Source organism: Myxine glutinosa, chromosome 1, assembly GCF_964187855.1.
Source record: "Myxine glutinosa chromosome 1, kmMyxGlut1.1, whole genome shotgun sequence".
NCBI classification, from domain to species: domain Eukaryota; kingdom Metazoa; phylum Chordata; class Myxini; order Myxiniformes; family Myxinidae; genus Myxine; species Myxine glutinosa.
The window spans coordinates 404291882-404307668 of record NC_136261.1 but is presented as its reverse complement, the minus strand read 5'-3'; the positions used below and the strand labels follow the sequence as shown (position 1 = coordinate 404307668).

Here is a 15787-nt window from a genome sequence, read left to right as displayed (position 1 = left end):
GCAGTTTGTCAGGATAGAGTGGGTGTCGGTGGAGACGGACTTGGTGGAGATGAAAAGCTGGATGTCATCGGCGAAGCAGTGGAATTGGAGACCATGACGGCGGATTAAGTGACCGAGGGGGGACAGGTAAAGGATGAAGAGGAGTGGGCCAATAACTGAACCTTGGGGGACACCTTGGGGGAGGGGAGCAGTGGGGGATTTGCAGTTATTGATAGAGATGAACTGGCGTCTGTCAGAGATGTATGATTTAATCCAAGAGAGGGCAGTGCCGGTAACGTTAAAGGTGGATTCAAGTCGGGTGAGGAGGATGGTGTGATCGATGGTGTCAAAGGCAGCGCTGAGGTCGAGGAGGATGAGAATGTTGAGGTTGCCAGCATCAGAGGAGAGGAGAAGGTCGTTGGTGATTTTGAGGAGAGCAGTTTCAGTACTGTGGTTGGAGTGGAATCCGGATTGGAATGTTTCATACAGGTTATTGGCAGAGAGGTGATGTTTGAGTTGAGTGGCTACAGCGCGTTCCAAAACTTTTGACAGAAAGGGTAGGTTGGAGATGGGTCTGAAGTTGTTTAGGGTGTCAGGGTTTAGACCAGGTTTTTTTAGAATGGGGCTAACAGCAGCAATTTTGAGGGAAGGTGGGACGATGCCTGTAGACAGGGAGGAGTTTATTGTTGCAATGATAAGTCGAGAGAGAGCAGGGAGGGAGACCCAGCCTTGACAAAGCTGGAGGGGATGGGGTCAAGAGTGCAGGTGGCAGTTTTCATTCCTATGAGGAGTTCAGAGAGGTCAGTAGGGGAGATTGGGGAGAACCGAGACAGGGGATGGCAGGACAAGGGGGGGCAGGTGGTTGGAGGGGGAACGGGTGCGGCGGTGGTCAAGCTGTTGTAGATGTTGTCAATTTTGCGTTGGAAGAAAGAGAGGAAGGAGATGCAGTTGTCTACTGTGAATGACTGGGTGGTGGTGTTCAGGGGGCGGAGGAGTTTGTTTATTGTCGAGAAGAGTGCTTTTGGGTTTCCGGAGCCAGAGTGGATAATTTGAGAGTAGTAGGCGGAGCGGGCGCGGGAGAGGGCATCTTTGTAGTGTTGTAGGTGGTCCTTGTAGGCTTGGGAGTGAACTGTGAGACCTGTTTTATTGCGGAGTCTTTCAAGTTGGCGAGCACGAGTTTTCATCAGGCGGAGTTCAGGGGTAAACCAGGGAGCAGAATGGGTGAAAGAAACTGTTTGGGTTTTTACAGGCACCAGCTGGTCAAGGCAGGAGGAGAGAGTGTGGTTGTAGTAGTCAGTGAGGTCGGAAGGGGTGTGGAGGTCAACGAAGGGAGAAGTGGACATTTTTTCAGAGAGGGTGGATGAGAATGAGGTAGGTGAAAGAGCGTTTAGCTTACGGAAGTTGATAGTGCGATAATGCCTTGGTGCTGGGGTGGGGATGTTGATGGTCATAGTGATAGCTAAGTGGTCAGAGAGGGTGAGGTCGGAGCCAGAGAGATGGTGCAAATTTAATCCAGTGGAGCAGACAAGGTCCAAAATGTGACCACAGATATAGGTAGGAAAGTCGACATGTTGAGTGAGGTTAAAGCAGGTGAGTAAATCAGTGAAGTCAGTGGTTATTGTGGAGTCAGTGGAGTCCATGTGGATATTGAAATCACCAAGGAGGAGGATTGAGGGGGAGAGGGAACATAGCTGGGTCAGAAAGTAGGAGAAGTCAGACAGGAATGATGGGTGTGGCTTGGGAGGGTGGTAGACGACAGCCATGACTGACTGCGTGCGACCAGAGAGTTTAAAAGCCAGGTGTTCAAATGATGAGGATGAGGCGATGGGGATGAGGCTGGTCCTGATGTCTTGACGGTGGATAACGGCAATTCCACCACCTCGGCCCCCCAAGCGTGGTTTATTGACGTAGGAATATCCATTGGGTGTGGTGAGGTTGAGTGTGTAGTAGTCCAGAGGTTGTTGCCAGGTTTCGATGAGACAGAGAAAGTCCAGTTTGTTATCCAGGATGTATTCGTTCACGATGAGGCATTTGTTGTTGAGGGACCGGGTGTTGAACAGGGTGAGCTTGATGTTGTTTTGAACAGCAGGGATGAATTCAGGTGATTTAGCCAGAGTTCGTAGGCAGGAGGTGTGATTGTGTGCATTGCTGTGACCAGGTGCGCTGGGACGAAGAGTGAGAGTGCGCTGAGCCGACCAGAGGACGGGGATGGAGTGACCTGATTGCAAATATACAAACTTACGACCGAAGCCACGGTGAATGTACCTGGGTCGTCGGAGGAGTCCATTTGATTTGATGGCAGAGATGCATGATGGGGTGGAGTGGGTATTGAGCAGAAGGAGCCTTGCGGCGGAGTACCGCAGAGCCATGCCAGGCAGGAGCGGAGAGACGAGACGAGGCCAAGGTTGAGGAGGTGAAACAATGGTCCCAACCCACGGGAGTGGGCCCGAGGAAACGAAGGAGCCAGGTAGGTGAAGCCAGGAGCAGAGCCGGGACCAAGCAGAGGGCAGGCAGGAGCAAAGAGACGATCATGAGGCCAAGGTTGATCACGGCAAAGCGGCAAATGCAGTGACAATCGACCGCCGCCGCTACAAATCTAGATCACGGCGGGAAACTGCCACCACACTGCTGCGATGGTCACAATCCACGAGAGCGTGCCAGAGGAAACAGCGAGCAGGCAAAGGAGCCGGGCAGGCGAAGCAGGGAGCAGAGCCGGGGCTATGCAGAGGGCAGACTCAATGGCCAAAAAATCCGCACGACCACCAAAAAAGCAAGCAACTGACAGTGGCCCGGTTGAAGAAGCGGCGAGCATGTGACACCTGCGTCCTCTTCATACCGGACCGGAAGCGGAAGCGAGTGTTATGATTGAATCATAAGTGTTATGATTTATGGGAGCGAGACATGGGTAATGAACGTAGAGCAGCAACGAAGGTTGGAAAGGGTGGAAATGCGAATGGTTCGACGGATGTGCGGAGTATCGCTGAGAGAGAGGAAGACAAATGATGAATTGCGAAAGATGATGGGAATAGAGCCTGTGATTGATGCTGTGAAGAGGAACAGGTTGAGATGGTTTGGTCATGTGTTGAGGAAGGATGAAAGTGACTGGTTGAGAAGAGTGATGGAAATGAATGTAGAAGGAAGTAGAGGACAGGGAAGACCGAGAAAGACTTGGCTAAAGATGGCGGAAGAAGAAATGCAGGCAAGGGGGTTAACAAGGAGAGATGCAGAAAATAGGGCAAGATGGAGAAGATTGTCATGGGGACCGCAAGGCTAACCCCCGCTCTAGTAGGGAAAATGGCCTTTAAAATGCATGTTGTTGTTGTTGTAATTACATAATTATTTTCTTGAGAAGAAAGACCAAATTGTTGTTGGAAAAAAACAATTTCCACATTTACTTTGTGTCATCAACCATTGGGTTGGAGTTTGTTTTCGAATGAACGTTTTTTGTTGAAAGATGGAAACCAGTTCCACCAGGAATGACCCAATACAAAATTTTGAGGGTTTCCTTTCCATTTTGACCCGTGATGCTAAATCCTGGGGCATCAGCCAGGAGTCAACGAAAACGGTTACATATTTCATGTGTCCCCCAATGCTTATTGCATATACAAGGTTACATTTAAAAAATGTTTTAAAATGCGACTACAGTAATTACATTTTTTGATATTCTACCTTTTGGTATTCCATTTTTAGCCCACCTGGAACGAAGTTCAGGGGAGCTTTTGTGATGGCTCGTCGCCAATCCGTCAGTCCGTCCGTAAACACATGAAAATTCTTCTGCGAAACCACTCATTGGATTGCGACCAAATTTTGGCACAAATTATATTTGTTATGTTGTGACTAAAGTTTGTTCCCGGCATTCCCCCCCCCCCCCCCCCCAAAAAAAAAGAAAAAAATCGGGGTCTAAGGGGGTCTTACACTCCAGTGGTCAAAGTGACAGCTTACATGCCAGTGGTCAAAGTGGATCCCGATTTGACCTCCCAAAACAGGATTTGCGTTTTCCTCTGAAGCTAGACACACTATTTCGATGACACTTGACCACAACCTTCATCAAACCCATGATGCACCGAAGTTTGTTCACGGCACAAAGAAAATCAAAGTCTCAAGGTGTCCATGGGTGGTCAAAGTGAGTCCGGGTTTGACCCCCAAAATAGATGTTTACTTTCTTCTCTGAAACTACACACACAATTTCGATGAAACTTGACCACAACCTTCACCATCCATGATGTACCAAAGTTTGTTCACGGCATTAAAAAAAATAGAATAAAATAAAATAAAATAAAACCGGGCCCTACATAAGGGTATGTGTTCTACAGGGGAAGGGGGGGGGGGCTGCACCCAAATAAGTATTTGCTTTCTTGTAAGAAACTGCACATATAACTGCGATGAAACTTGACCACAGCGTTCCATTCATGAACGTCTGTTGCCGGCATTAAAAAAAAAAATCGGGGTGTAAGGCGGTCTACGGGGGGAGGTGGGGCATGTTGCCCACCACACCCCCCAAGCCTAAAGTAGGTATTTGCTCTTTTCTCTGAAACTACACACACTATTGCAATGAAACTTCACCACAACCTTAATCACCTGTGATGTACCAATGTTTGTTTGAGGCATAAGAAAAATTGGGGTCTGAGGAGGTATACGGGGTAGGGAGGGGGAGGGGGGTTGCCCCCAAAAGGTATTTTTTAAATTTGTTTGTTTAAAGTCTTATGATTACGTTCGTTTGATTCTACATGCTGCCCTGTCTTCTTGCAAGCATTGAAACTGGTTTAAAATACCTTTTGTCAGTGTGATACTGTATCTACCAGGTGAGCTCCAGGGGTATTGCCCTTATTTTTGGTAATGTACCCAGGGGGTGGGGTCAAAATGACACTGCTCTTGCACCTCATTGCCATGTGGTGATCGTAACAACCAAGTATGTAAATTTTTACACAATCGTTCAGGAGGAGACAGCATGTCTGACAGACAGACAGACAGATGGAGCCAATTACAATATGACTACGATGAAGCGTCGTCATATTTTTCAAAAAGTGTGGGATAACAAAGATAAGCCTTCCATGGCTAAAGACAGGTAGCAAACTACTTCCTGCATACAGATAACTTAAATGCACCGTTAAACACGGAACACCTTGGCATTTAATGCAATTTCTAAAAAAGAAAAGAAATAGAGGTCATAGACCCCGATTTTTCAAATGCCATGAACAAACTTTGGTACATCACGGGTGATGAAGGTTCTGATCAAGTTTCATCGAAATCGTTGGTGTAGTTCTAATTTGGGGGGCTGCGGTGGGTCAAACCTGGACCCAATTTGACCCCGGTAGACCCCTGAGACCTCCATTTTTTTAATGCTGTGAAGTGAACAAACTTGAGTTCCAACACACAAAATATAATCTTAGCCAAGTTTGGTCACAATCCCATCAGCAGTTTCGTAGAAGAAGATGCATGTGTTTACGGACGGACTGATGACGTGCCATCCCATCAGCTCCCCGGAAATATGTTCCAGTTGAGCTAAAATTTACCTTGTACCCCACATCAAAAATCCATTCATGTTAGACAATACAAAAGTGCACCAAAAGAGATGAAAAACAAGTTAAAAGAAAACAAGAAAAAAACAATGGTAGAAGATCAAGATATTTGTTGACATGTGATGTCGTATTAAAAAAGTCACATACCAGATATGGGTCTTGATGCTTCATGCTGAGAGCGGAGGCTGCAGACATCACTGAAACCGATTCCAGAGAAACCAGAAACGTTGTCCAGCTGCACATTTTGGGATCCGAAAATCTTTTCACAGAAACTGGAAAGTTCCCGAATAGCATTCTCCAAGTTGATGAAAATACTTCCCAAAAGAGAAGAACCCGCAATCTGGACATCTGGCGGCTTCGAAAAAGAATTCATGAATTTACAGAAGTCAGCATACATTGCAAATTGAAATTTCTCTTTGGAGAGAGAGAGGACCTCGGTCCGCAATGCATCCGACTCAGTACAAGCTCGAATAACTGTCTGATTCTCAATTCCAAGCTTATCAATCACTGCTTGGGCTGTTTCTGCTCTCAGGCCATGGGACTTGAGCCATTTCAAGAAGCTCTCCATTTCACCGATGACCTGCCAAGGAATACAATGCTTAAGTTAATCACAGAAAAGTTATACATGTTATTTTCTTTACTCTGTTTGGAATATATGTGAGTTATTTCCATTGACAATCCAATCAATTATTATCCAATAAACGCAGGCTTTTGCATCCAGTTTGTTCACCCGCTGTGTCCAATTTTGTAAGTTTTCTTATCAATCATGATCTAATGAATGTGAGTTTTTATATACAGAGACAAATATAAACCCAGAGTAAACTAGAGGAGACCATTCGGCTCATTATGCTGCACCACATTAACACCAGACCAAGTTTATCCCCCAAAACGATGCAAATTCATTTGGGGAATGCAACAACAACATGCATTTTAAAGGCCATTTTCCCTACTAGAGCGGGGGTTAGCCTTGCGGTCCCCATGACAATCTTCTCCATTTTGCCCTATTTTCTGCATCTCTCCTTGTTAACCCCCTTGCCCGCATTTCTTCTTCCACCATCTTTAGCCAAGTCTTTCTCGGTCTTCCCTGTCCTCTACTTCCTTCTACATTCATTTCCATCACTCTTCTCAAGCAGTCACTTTCGTCCTTTCTCAACACATGGCCAAACCATCTCAACCTGTTCCTCTTCACAGCATCAATCACAGGCTCTATTCCCATCATCTTTCGCAATTCATCATTTGTCTTCCTCTCTCTCAACGATACTCCGCACAATCGCACATCCGTCGAACCATTCGCATTTCCACCCTTTCCAACCTTCATTGCTGCTCTCCGTTCATTACCCATGTCTCGCTCCCATAAATCATAACACTTCTCACACATGCAGCATACACCTTTCCCTTCAGCTTCAACGACACTCCCCTCATCATCAGCACGCAACTCAGTTCCCGAAACTTCTTCCATGCACATCTCACTCGAGCAACCGTTGCCGAGTCTGATCCACCTTCTCCATTCAGCATGTCTCCGAGATAGCAAAATGTTTTCACACCTTCCAGCTTCACGCCGTCTCCAAGATCCAACTCAACATTTCCTCCATCTGCAGCTCCCTCTGTGCACACCTTACATTTGAATGTAGCTGCCACGGGAATGTGGATATCCCAAGCGCGTCAAATACAAATGGGGAAATACAATTATTTTAATTGTTTAAATAAAAAAAGAGAAAAGCAATCTTTTGTGTTATTTTTTCAGAGGTGGGTGGGGGCGGGGGGGGGGAGGGGGAGGGGATAGGTTTTGGCGATGGCGGTTCTTGGATGACAAACACACAACATCAACCACACACCACCCCTTGTCGAGACCCCCCACAGACACGACACTCCACTTCACTCAGTTGCACACAATCTCCCAATCCATACTCAAGCCAAACAACCGTCTTGCCAATATCCCGATACTCTTCTGTCTCGAAATCTTCCAGGTACCTATCTAATCCTAATTTAAACGTATCTATTGGTTTTGTTGTCACTGCCTTTGTAGGAGACCATACCATGCATTACCTACTCTCCGACTGAAAGAGCCTTATCGTCAGGCAGCTTTGGACCGGATTTGAGATCGACATGGACGTTCCGGACAAAAGCACCAATTTTTTCCCACATGCTACCAGTTACCTTCGATTTCCATTTTTGATAGGAACCACTTCCTCCGAATAGATTATGGTGGCCATCTTGGATTTTCAAGATAGCCGTAATGTAAAAACCTATATCTACCAGCTATATGTATATCTATATCAGCATCTAAGCCACTAGGACCACAATCTTGATGTCTTTTGTTTGGTGATGTCAATCAACAAGCTGAGTTGTTGTTTTGCTTTGTTTGGGATCATCCTGCTTTGAGCTCCCAAGGTTAATCACATCAAAACTTTCTACTGTCAGATTTTTAACCAAGATATACCTGAAAATGGTTTTCTTTTTACAGTGAAGGTGATGAGGAGGTCATTTGGCCCGTTATCGTCGTTTGCACTCCCGAGTTAATTTATTTACGAACCAGAGGTATTTTCTTTACTACAGCTTCACTCCTTTACAAAATTTAGATCCTTTCCACCCCTTAGACCCTTTCCACCCCCCTTAGACCCTTGATGACCCTTTGCACCCCTTAGACTTCTCTAAACCTTTGCACTCCCTTAGATCCCTTTGACCCTTTAAACCCCTTTTGACAGCGTACACTCCTTGGACCCTTTACACCCCTTTCGACATTTAACAACCTTTAAACCCCTTAGACCTTTTACACCCCTAACACTCCATAGACCCTTTACACTGCTTAGACCCCTTTACACCCCTGTGACCATTTACACCCCTTTAGACCCTTTTCGACCTTTCACAACCTTTAGACCCTTTTAAATCCCTTCGACCTTTTACATCCCTCAGACCACATTGACCATTTATACCCCTTAAACAATTTACACCCCTTAAGATCCTTTACACCCCCTTACACCCCTTTGACCATTTACATCCCTTAAACCCCTTCAACAAGTTACACCCCTTTAGACCCCTAACACTCCTTCGACGCTTTCCACCCCTTTGAACATTAACACCCCTTTGACCATTTACACCCCTTCAACCCACCCCTTTGCCCATTTACACCCCCTTTAACCCCTAACACTCCTTAGACCCTTTACACCGCTTAGACCCCTTTAGACCCTTTACACCCCTTAGTCCCCTTTGACCATTTACACCCCTTTAGACACCTTGCACTCCTTAGACCCTTTACACCCCTTGGACTTCTTTCGACCTTTTAAAACCTTTAGACCCCTTTAAACCCCTTAAACCTTTTGCACCCCTTAGACATTTACACCCTTTGGACCCCTTCATACCCAAATACACCTTTTGACACTTTTCAGACCTATTGATTTTTTAAGACACTTTGGCCAATTTAAGACCATTTGGACACTTATGACCCCTTTTGCTCTTTCGTCCTTCGACGCCTTTTGACCCCATTCGGCCCTTTTAAGATCCTTTGATTCTTTAAACACTGTAGACCCCTTTATGACCCGAAAATTGACCCGAAAAAAACTTGAGACCCCTTCGATAATTGGAAAAAATTTCCACCTAAAATCGGTTTTGCCGACCTTTTCTGTGCACTATTCGCGTCGCATCACAAGTTGCGATGATGAACCTTCACCGATTTCTCAACGTGAATCTGATGTTGAAACGTGAAACTGAAACTGCTGATCTGTGGATCGGAACTGAAGTTTGGAGCTGAAGAAACGATGTGGAGAGGGATAGGTGCCTGGAGGTGGTCGTTTGGTATGGAAAGAACTTTGGCGATCTTCCATCAGACTGTAGGCCCAAAACACGCCCAAACCCATTTCCCAGCTGAGCTTTCATAATATCACCCTCACTCCTGAGCAGTGCTTCGGAGGTACAACAAACATGGATTGGAAATCTTCGCTGATAGAATGGAACGTGGTTGTCGAGGTTACCAGCTGCACCCATTGTGACACTTGCTCACTGAATATTAACACTGAATTCCAATTTATATTGTTGCGGATATGGGATTTGGATCCATCCATATCCGCTTGGAAATATTCCCCTATTTCCCCAATACTTCCCAACTATCCCCAATCCCCCATTCCCTAGTCCCATTGTCTGTAAACAACACTCTGTAGCCCCGACCTTCCCCTATTTCCCCCATTAAATGTCGCATCCAGGTTCACCGCATCTCACGTAGACAACTATAGGACATCTTGCTAGTTATTCTTAGTCTATGTCAGTTAAGGACTCGTTTCCATTAATTCTGACTCTTCGTTGCACCAGAATGTGATTGTATGGCACCGTTAGAAAGTTTAGGACCTCCCAATACCTCCCCGCAGCTCTTCCTCATGGTACAACAACAACAACAACAACAGCGGCGGCGGCACGGGGAGTGTGCGTCCTCACTCCGGCTTGGTTAGCCGCCATTGAACATGTGCTCCGACGGGGTTACCACGCAGGGGCTCGCTGTCAGCTCCTCGTCAAGGGCGGAGCCCGGTAACCCCCCGCACCCAATAGGAGCGGCGGACCGATTCCATCTGGGGCGGAGCTAACGAGCCGAGGGCGTGTCACTCCCCGCTGGACATGCGCAGGAAGAGGGAGGTGACGTCAGATGCACCTCAGCTTGGAGAGAAAAGGAAGCCACCTCCGAGCGCGACAATACCTCCCCGCATCTCTGGACCGGACCGTGTTGATTCTGCCCCTGAGCCAAGGTGCACCTTGAGCTATCGACTGCCTGTCCTTCCCTGCCATCAATCCCCGTGTAAGTCAGTCTTGTCCCGTTTGTCTGTGGTCTTTCGGGGATAGATAAGACTGTGTTTAAGTGCCCATCTTTTCTGTGCTTTACCTCTTACCGTGTAATCTACGCGTTTCTGCATCACCAATATTATATCCTCCTCCGGAGGTCTTGAGAACTGTACCCCTTGTGTCGTTGCATTTATCCCAGTCGTTGCGTCCTTTCCTTCATTGATTTAGCATAGCGCGACTTGGTCAACGTCGAGTGTAATCGGGTAAACTGTGCGAACACGGCGGCCATTCCGCTCGGTCAAGCAACATCTAAGTCGTGTCCGTAACAATTGGTGCCAGGAGTGGGATTGGACCCGAAGCGCGCTTCACGTGCTCGAAATTGTTAACGGCGAAATTTGATTTTGTTTTACAAAAATAAAAACCCGAATTTTGAAAGTCGCGCTATGGCGGATCAAGACGGCTGGGTTCCGGTAGAGGAGAGTGAGGCAGGGTCGATCCAGGACCAAATTGAGGGACATGAGGAGAGCGAAGCAGTGAGGGTGGCAGGGTCGCAAAATCGCGTCCTCGCGCACGAGGTTACGGGCGCGCAAAATGGCGCCTCGCACATGGCCACAGCGACCGCGCCCGCGACCCGTAGTAGCGCCGCTGGTAGATTTGGACCTTTTTTTCATACAAATGAAGGCCCTTATGGCCCAGAATAGCGAGAAAATGAGGGAGGACATGGGGTCCAATAGCGAGCAAATGAGGGCTGATAGTGAGCGATTGGGTGAGCGATTGGAGGGCCAAATGGGGGTAATGGGGAACCGGGTTGATGCTCAGGGTGAGCGATTGGAGGGCCAAATGGGGTCCAATAGCGAGAAATTGAGGGAGGACATGGGGGCCCAGATCGGAAGATTAGGGAGTAGAATAGAGGGATTAGACAATAGATTAGGGGAAATACAGGAGGGGTTAATGGGGGTAGAAAACAGAATGGCCGCTCAAGAGAATCAAATGGAAGGGATGCAAAAGGGGTTAGAGGGGTTAGAAAACAGTATGGAAGGCAAATTGAGTGACATGAGGGACCAAGCAGAAAGGGAAGTTAAAAAAATGGGGCAGCAGATAGAGGGGGTCAGAATGGGGGTAGAAACTAAATTGGATGCTCACAGGGAGGAAATGGAGCAGATGAGGGTGGCATCTGGGCAGGAGATGCAAGTGATGGGAGAGGAGATCAGAAGAGGTGTGAGTGAGGAGGTCGGAGGAGTGCGCGAGGAGGTGAGGCACTGTAAGGAGCGCATGGAGAAGGAGGTGAGAAAGGGGACTGTAAAGTTACAAGGGGGCATAGAGGACCTGACGCAGGAGGTGGAACAGCTGACGGTGGGACAGAATGAGTTAGTGGAGCAGGTACAAAGGAACACTGCAGTACTAGGAGGGTTAAAAGCGACACAGAAAGAACTAAAAGACGACTTGATAGCGACGAAGAGGGAATGTCAGATGGTACGTGAGGGACTGACAACAAGGTTGGACGAGGTGACAGAGGTAATGGAGACGAAGGACCGGCAGGTGAGGACGCACATGGAAACGGTCAAGGTAGCCTTAGAGGACGAACTTGAGGAGACGTACCGGGAAATAAAAGAGGTGAAGCAGAAACTAGAAGAAGTGGAAGAAGGGGTGAGCGAAATTAAGAAGCGACGGAGAGAGGATAAGAAAGAGATAAAGGAGGAAGTAAAAGAATTGGTCCAAAGTCTGTGTTCGGATCGTGATGATGTGCTCATTAACCGGATGAGGGATTCGCAGGTGATGGAGGAGAAGCGAAGAGGAAGAGGACCCCGTGTAAGTGGTGACCAATATGGTCGTGCGTATGATGCGCCAGGTGATTTACTGAGCTTGGGGGTCGAGATTGACCCGGGTGTTCGTGAGAAGCCGTTGGTGAAGTGTGCGACAGGTCCGGTGTGCGAAAAAGGAGGTGTGCGAGAAAGTCCGACTCTGGGGTGTGTGAGGAAAAAGTGCGTGCCAAGGAGTGAGGGTGCTGTCGAGAGTGAGTCGGTCGTAGCGCGTGTGCGAGGGAGCACATGGAAGCGCGTAGTGAGGAGTGTTACGGAGAGTGTAAAGGGAGAATGCACGCCTGTGGTGAGTGTTACAGAGGATGTAACGGGAGAGGGTGTGCGAGAAAGATGTGTAACGGACAGGTGCATGGGGAAAGAGTGCGCTGTCAAAAGTAAGGAAGAGTACACCTGTGGTGAGTGTTACAGAGGGTGTAACGGGAGAGTGTGCGCGAGAAAGGTGTGTAACGGACGGGTGCATGAGGAAAGAGTGCGCTGTCGGGAGTAAGGGTGAGTGCGTTGTCAAGAGTGGAGGTGAGAGTAGTGAGAGTGACACGGAGCGTGAGTTGGTTGTGACAGGTGAGAAAGGATGTACACCTGGAATGGAAGGATGCACACCTGGAATGGTAGAGCGTGTGTGGGAATGCACGCTGGAATTGGTCGTAAGGCACGTGGTTGGGTGTGCGAAGTGAGGGCACACCTGTGATTGTCACAGAGGAGGTGACCGAGGAGGGGGCGCGAAGAGGTGTGTTGGTGAGGTGTGCGACCAACGAATGTGTGCCAAAGTGTTCGGTGGTCAGGTGTGTGACCAAGGCTGGGAGTGGAATGAGTGTACCTGGGTGTGTTAGAGAAGGTACGACGAGGAGCATGGAAACGGCTGGATGTATGAGCAAGAAAGGGGTAGCGTATGCATGTAAGCATGCAGGTGAAGCATCGACGGTAACCGAGTTAGAGGTTAGAACGACTTATAGCCGAATCGGGCCCTCGGTGCGTGCAGGGCTTCGCGTGCCGCGAGGACCAGCAGGGATCCGAGCCACGGCGGGTTCGAAAGGACCGCCGTATGCGATCCACGCTGGGCCTCGCTTTGAACGGCCGCGTCCGTGCTCCACTAGGCGGAGCGGGCAGCCCAATAGGAAGGGTCGTCATGGCGACCACTTTCTATTGAGACGTGCCGGCAGGTCGAGATCGGGACATTGGATGGCTCCACGCCGAGGTGGTGCGTGGGATCTCGGCCTGGGTACGCCCCCGTCCCTGCACCGAGTGCCGGACGCATCCAGCCGCCGGCACCAAAGAACCCGCGTTCATTGCTCGGCTGTACGAAGCCGGGCTGTAGACGTGAATTGGCGCACCGAGAGGCATTAGTAAGTAGACTGTAATGATGAGGTTAGTGTTTTGGACCCAAAATTAGAGAAAAACAAAATTTGATGATTGGCAAAGGATTGGCAGTAATGATTGGCAGATGATGGGTAGTGATTGGCAAATTTTTGATTTGTTGAAATTTGATGTGCAAAATTGGTAGGGGGAGATGCCCGATGTGGTGGGATGGCAACTCTGTCATCCCTCACAGGGGTGGGGCAAATGCGCTATAGTTTATGGGTTGATGGCAGTGAAAACTAGCCCGGGTGGGTTAGGTTATATTGATAGGGATCCAGCGAAGATGACATTAGGTAACGTTAAGTTTAGTTAGTGACTGATACCTGTAGTGGGGACGCAGGTAGATTAGTGTGGATGATAATGACGAGGGAGCGCAATAGTTTAAAGGGACGACTGGGAAGCGCAAGTTTCAGAGGGGAGTAGTTAGATGAGATAATGCTGTGTGAGAACTGGACAGGTGTGTGGAGCAGTGTATGAGTAGTGAGTGTGGTGGATCAGCGCGAATGCGCTTGGGGGAGGGAAGGGTGCAGGCGGCACCAAGTATGAGAGCACAGGTGTGCAAGTACAGGTGTGTGGAATACATGGAGTAAGTGGTACGGAGTGGTGTGCATGGTGCGAAGGTGTGGATGGGGGAAGAGTGGACCCCTTTCACGAGTACCCGGTGCGGGTAGTGTAAGTGTTAGGTAGAGGGTATAGGTAAATTGTGGTTGGATATTGGCATTTGTGGTGCGGTTGCAGAATGGTATTGTGGATGGGTGCATTAGTGTTGTGGAAATGGCTGGGCGTGTAGCCTGTTAGTGTGTGTAGTTGGTTTGGGCACTCCACCACTGTGAGGATGTCGGCCAGGTGAGGCCGCAGGTGGGCTCTGGGAGCCGTTAGTGTCAGTGGGTGCCTGAGGATCCCGGGTGTGGATCGGGCAGCCCGTGCCAGAGAGGGCACTGAGGGGGTGAGAGGGCGAGAGGGCCTTCCCCAGTTAGTTAGGTTAGGGTGAGGAGCAGGTAAGCTCGGGTGGCAACTACAGTGGTGGAGGTGTGCAGGTGGGTAGATCTGCTGGGAGAGCTACACGTCACAGCCCAGAAATTGTGCGAAGGCACCGGGAGATGAATCGGGGGAGTGAGACCCCAAATTGAGAGGCACCACAGTTTGGTCAATGGGAATTGGTTTTTAGAACCCATAGTGTAAGTTGGCCAATGGATTGGCAGGGAAAGACCCCGGGTAATGTAAAGTTGTTAAAGTCATTTAGGAAATAGTTAGGATTGATGAACCTGTCGCACCATACGCAGCCACTTACCTGAGGTGATGATGATGACTCCACACCTGTGTTTTCTTTGTTCTGTGTTGCAGGAAATGAGAATTGCTGTGTGGATTGGTGAGACGCATCACGACGTGGATGAGACATTGGGGTGATTCCATCTCTCCCTCCTTAGGAGGGACTGATGATGAATTGGTGATGGCAAATTTTGCTGTTGAGTTGGAGATGGCAAATTGTGATGAGAGTTGGAAATGGCAAATTTGATTGGTTAGGAGGGAGAGAAGACGAATTTGGTTTATGGGAGGAACGGGGAAGACAGTAGGGACGTTTGTTGATTTGTAAAGTAGATGTTTATGGGTAGTGTTATGTTTTGTGGATACAGTAAGGGGTAAGGGAGGGGCAATGTAGGTTACCTGGTGGGGGGGGGGGGGCGTACGGTAGGAACGTACCTGTCTCACTTGGTTCCCATGTGCCCCCAGTGTGCATCACCTTGTATTGCGTGCACTTTTGCGCCCTTACCACCTTACTCACTTGTCTTCTTCTTTTGTCTCCCACCTCCGAGGATCTGGCTTTGGGGCAGAGAGAGAGGAGAGAGAGGTGCTGGCTCCGCAGTTGTGGGCCTGTACTTTCGCTGCTTGCTGCCTGGATCGATACACCATATGGACCGCAATTTTTGTGGCCGCCCACCATGGACCGCAGTTCTTTTGCGGTCAAGCACCACCCGTGGATGGACCTATGGGTCAACGTGGCACCTATGCCATACAGGTGAACCACTTTTAGTTGGCACCCTGACGGCCACAATTCAGAAATGGACGCGGTTGGCGCCTTTCTTTATTTTTTAAGGAAGCTAGAAGGCCAAGTGCTTCAGGAAGGTAAGACCAGCGGCAGAACATCGGCCGGCTGCGACACCACCGGTGACTATGAACATTTTATTGGTGCACCGGATGGTGCTGACTGTGTTATGGGGTGGTGCTTTTGGTGCTTGGACGGGGTGCTCTGCACATTATTAAAGGCCGTAGGGCCACAGGGCACTCGTGGGTTGGTGTATCGATGCTGGCATGCGTGCTCTCTCTATGCATAACATCTGCATGTGTTCCTCC

At 48.7% G+C, this 15787-nt stretch overlaps 1 protein-coding gene across 4 annotated transcripts in view; it reads right to left on the bottom strand.

Annotated features, from left to right (window-relative positions):
- LOC137417120 (uncharacterized) overlaps positions 1 to 15787 on the bottom strand; it is a 121757-nt gene that overhangs the window by 90724 nt on the left and 15246 nt on the right. For all 4 annotated transcript variants that reach the window (XM_068102893.2, XM_068102904.2, XM_078770402.1 and 1 more), the window contains exon 2: positions 5646 to 6078. In XM_068102893.2, the coding sequence (XP_067958994.2) occupies positions 5646 to 6066 (421 nt within the window). In that variant the 5' untranslated portion in view covers positions 6067 to 6078. The remainder of the gene's footprint in view (positions 1 to 5645; positions 6079 to 15787) is intronic.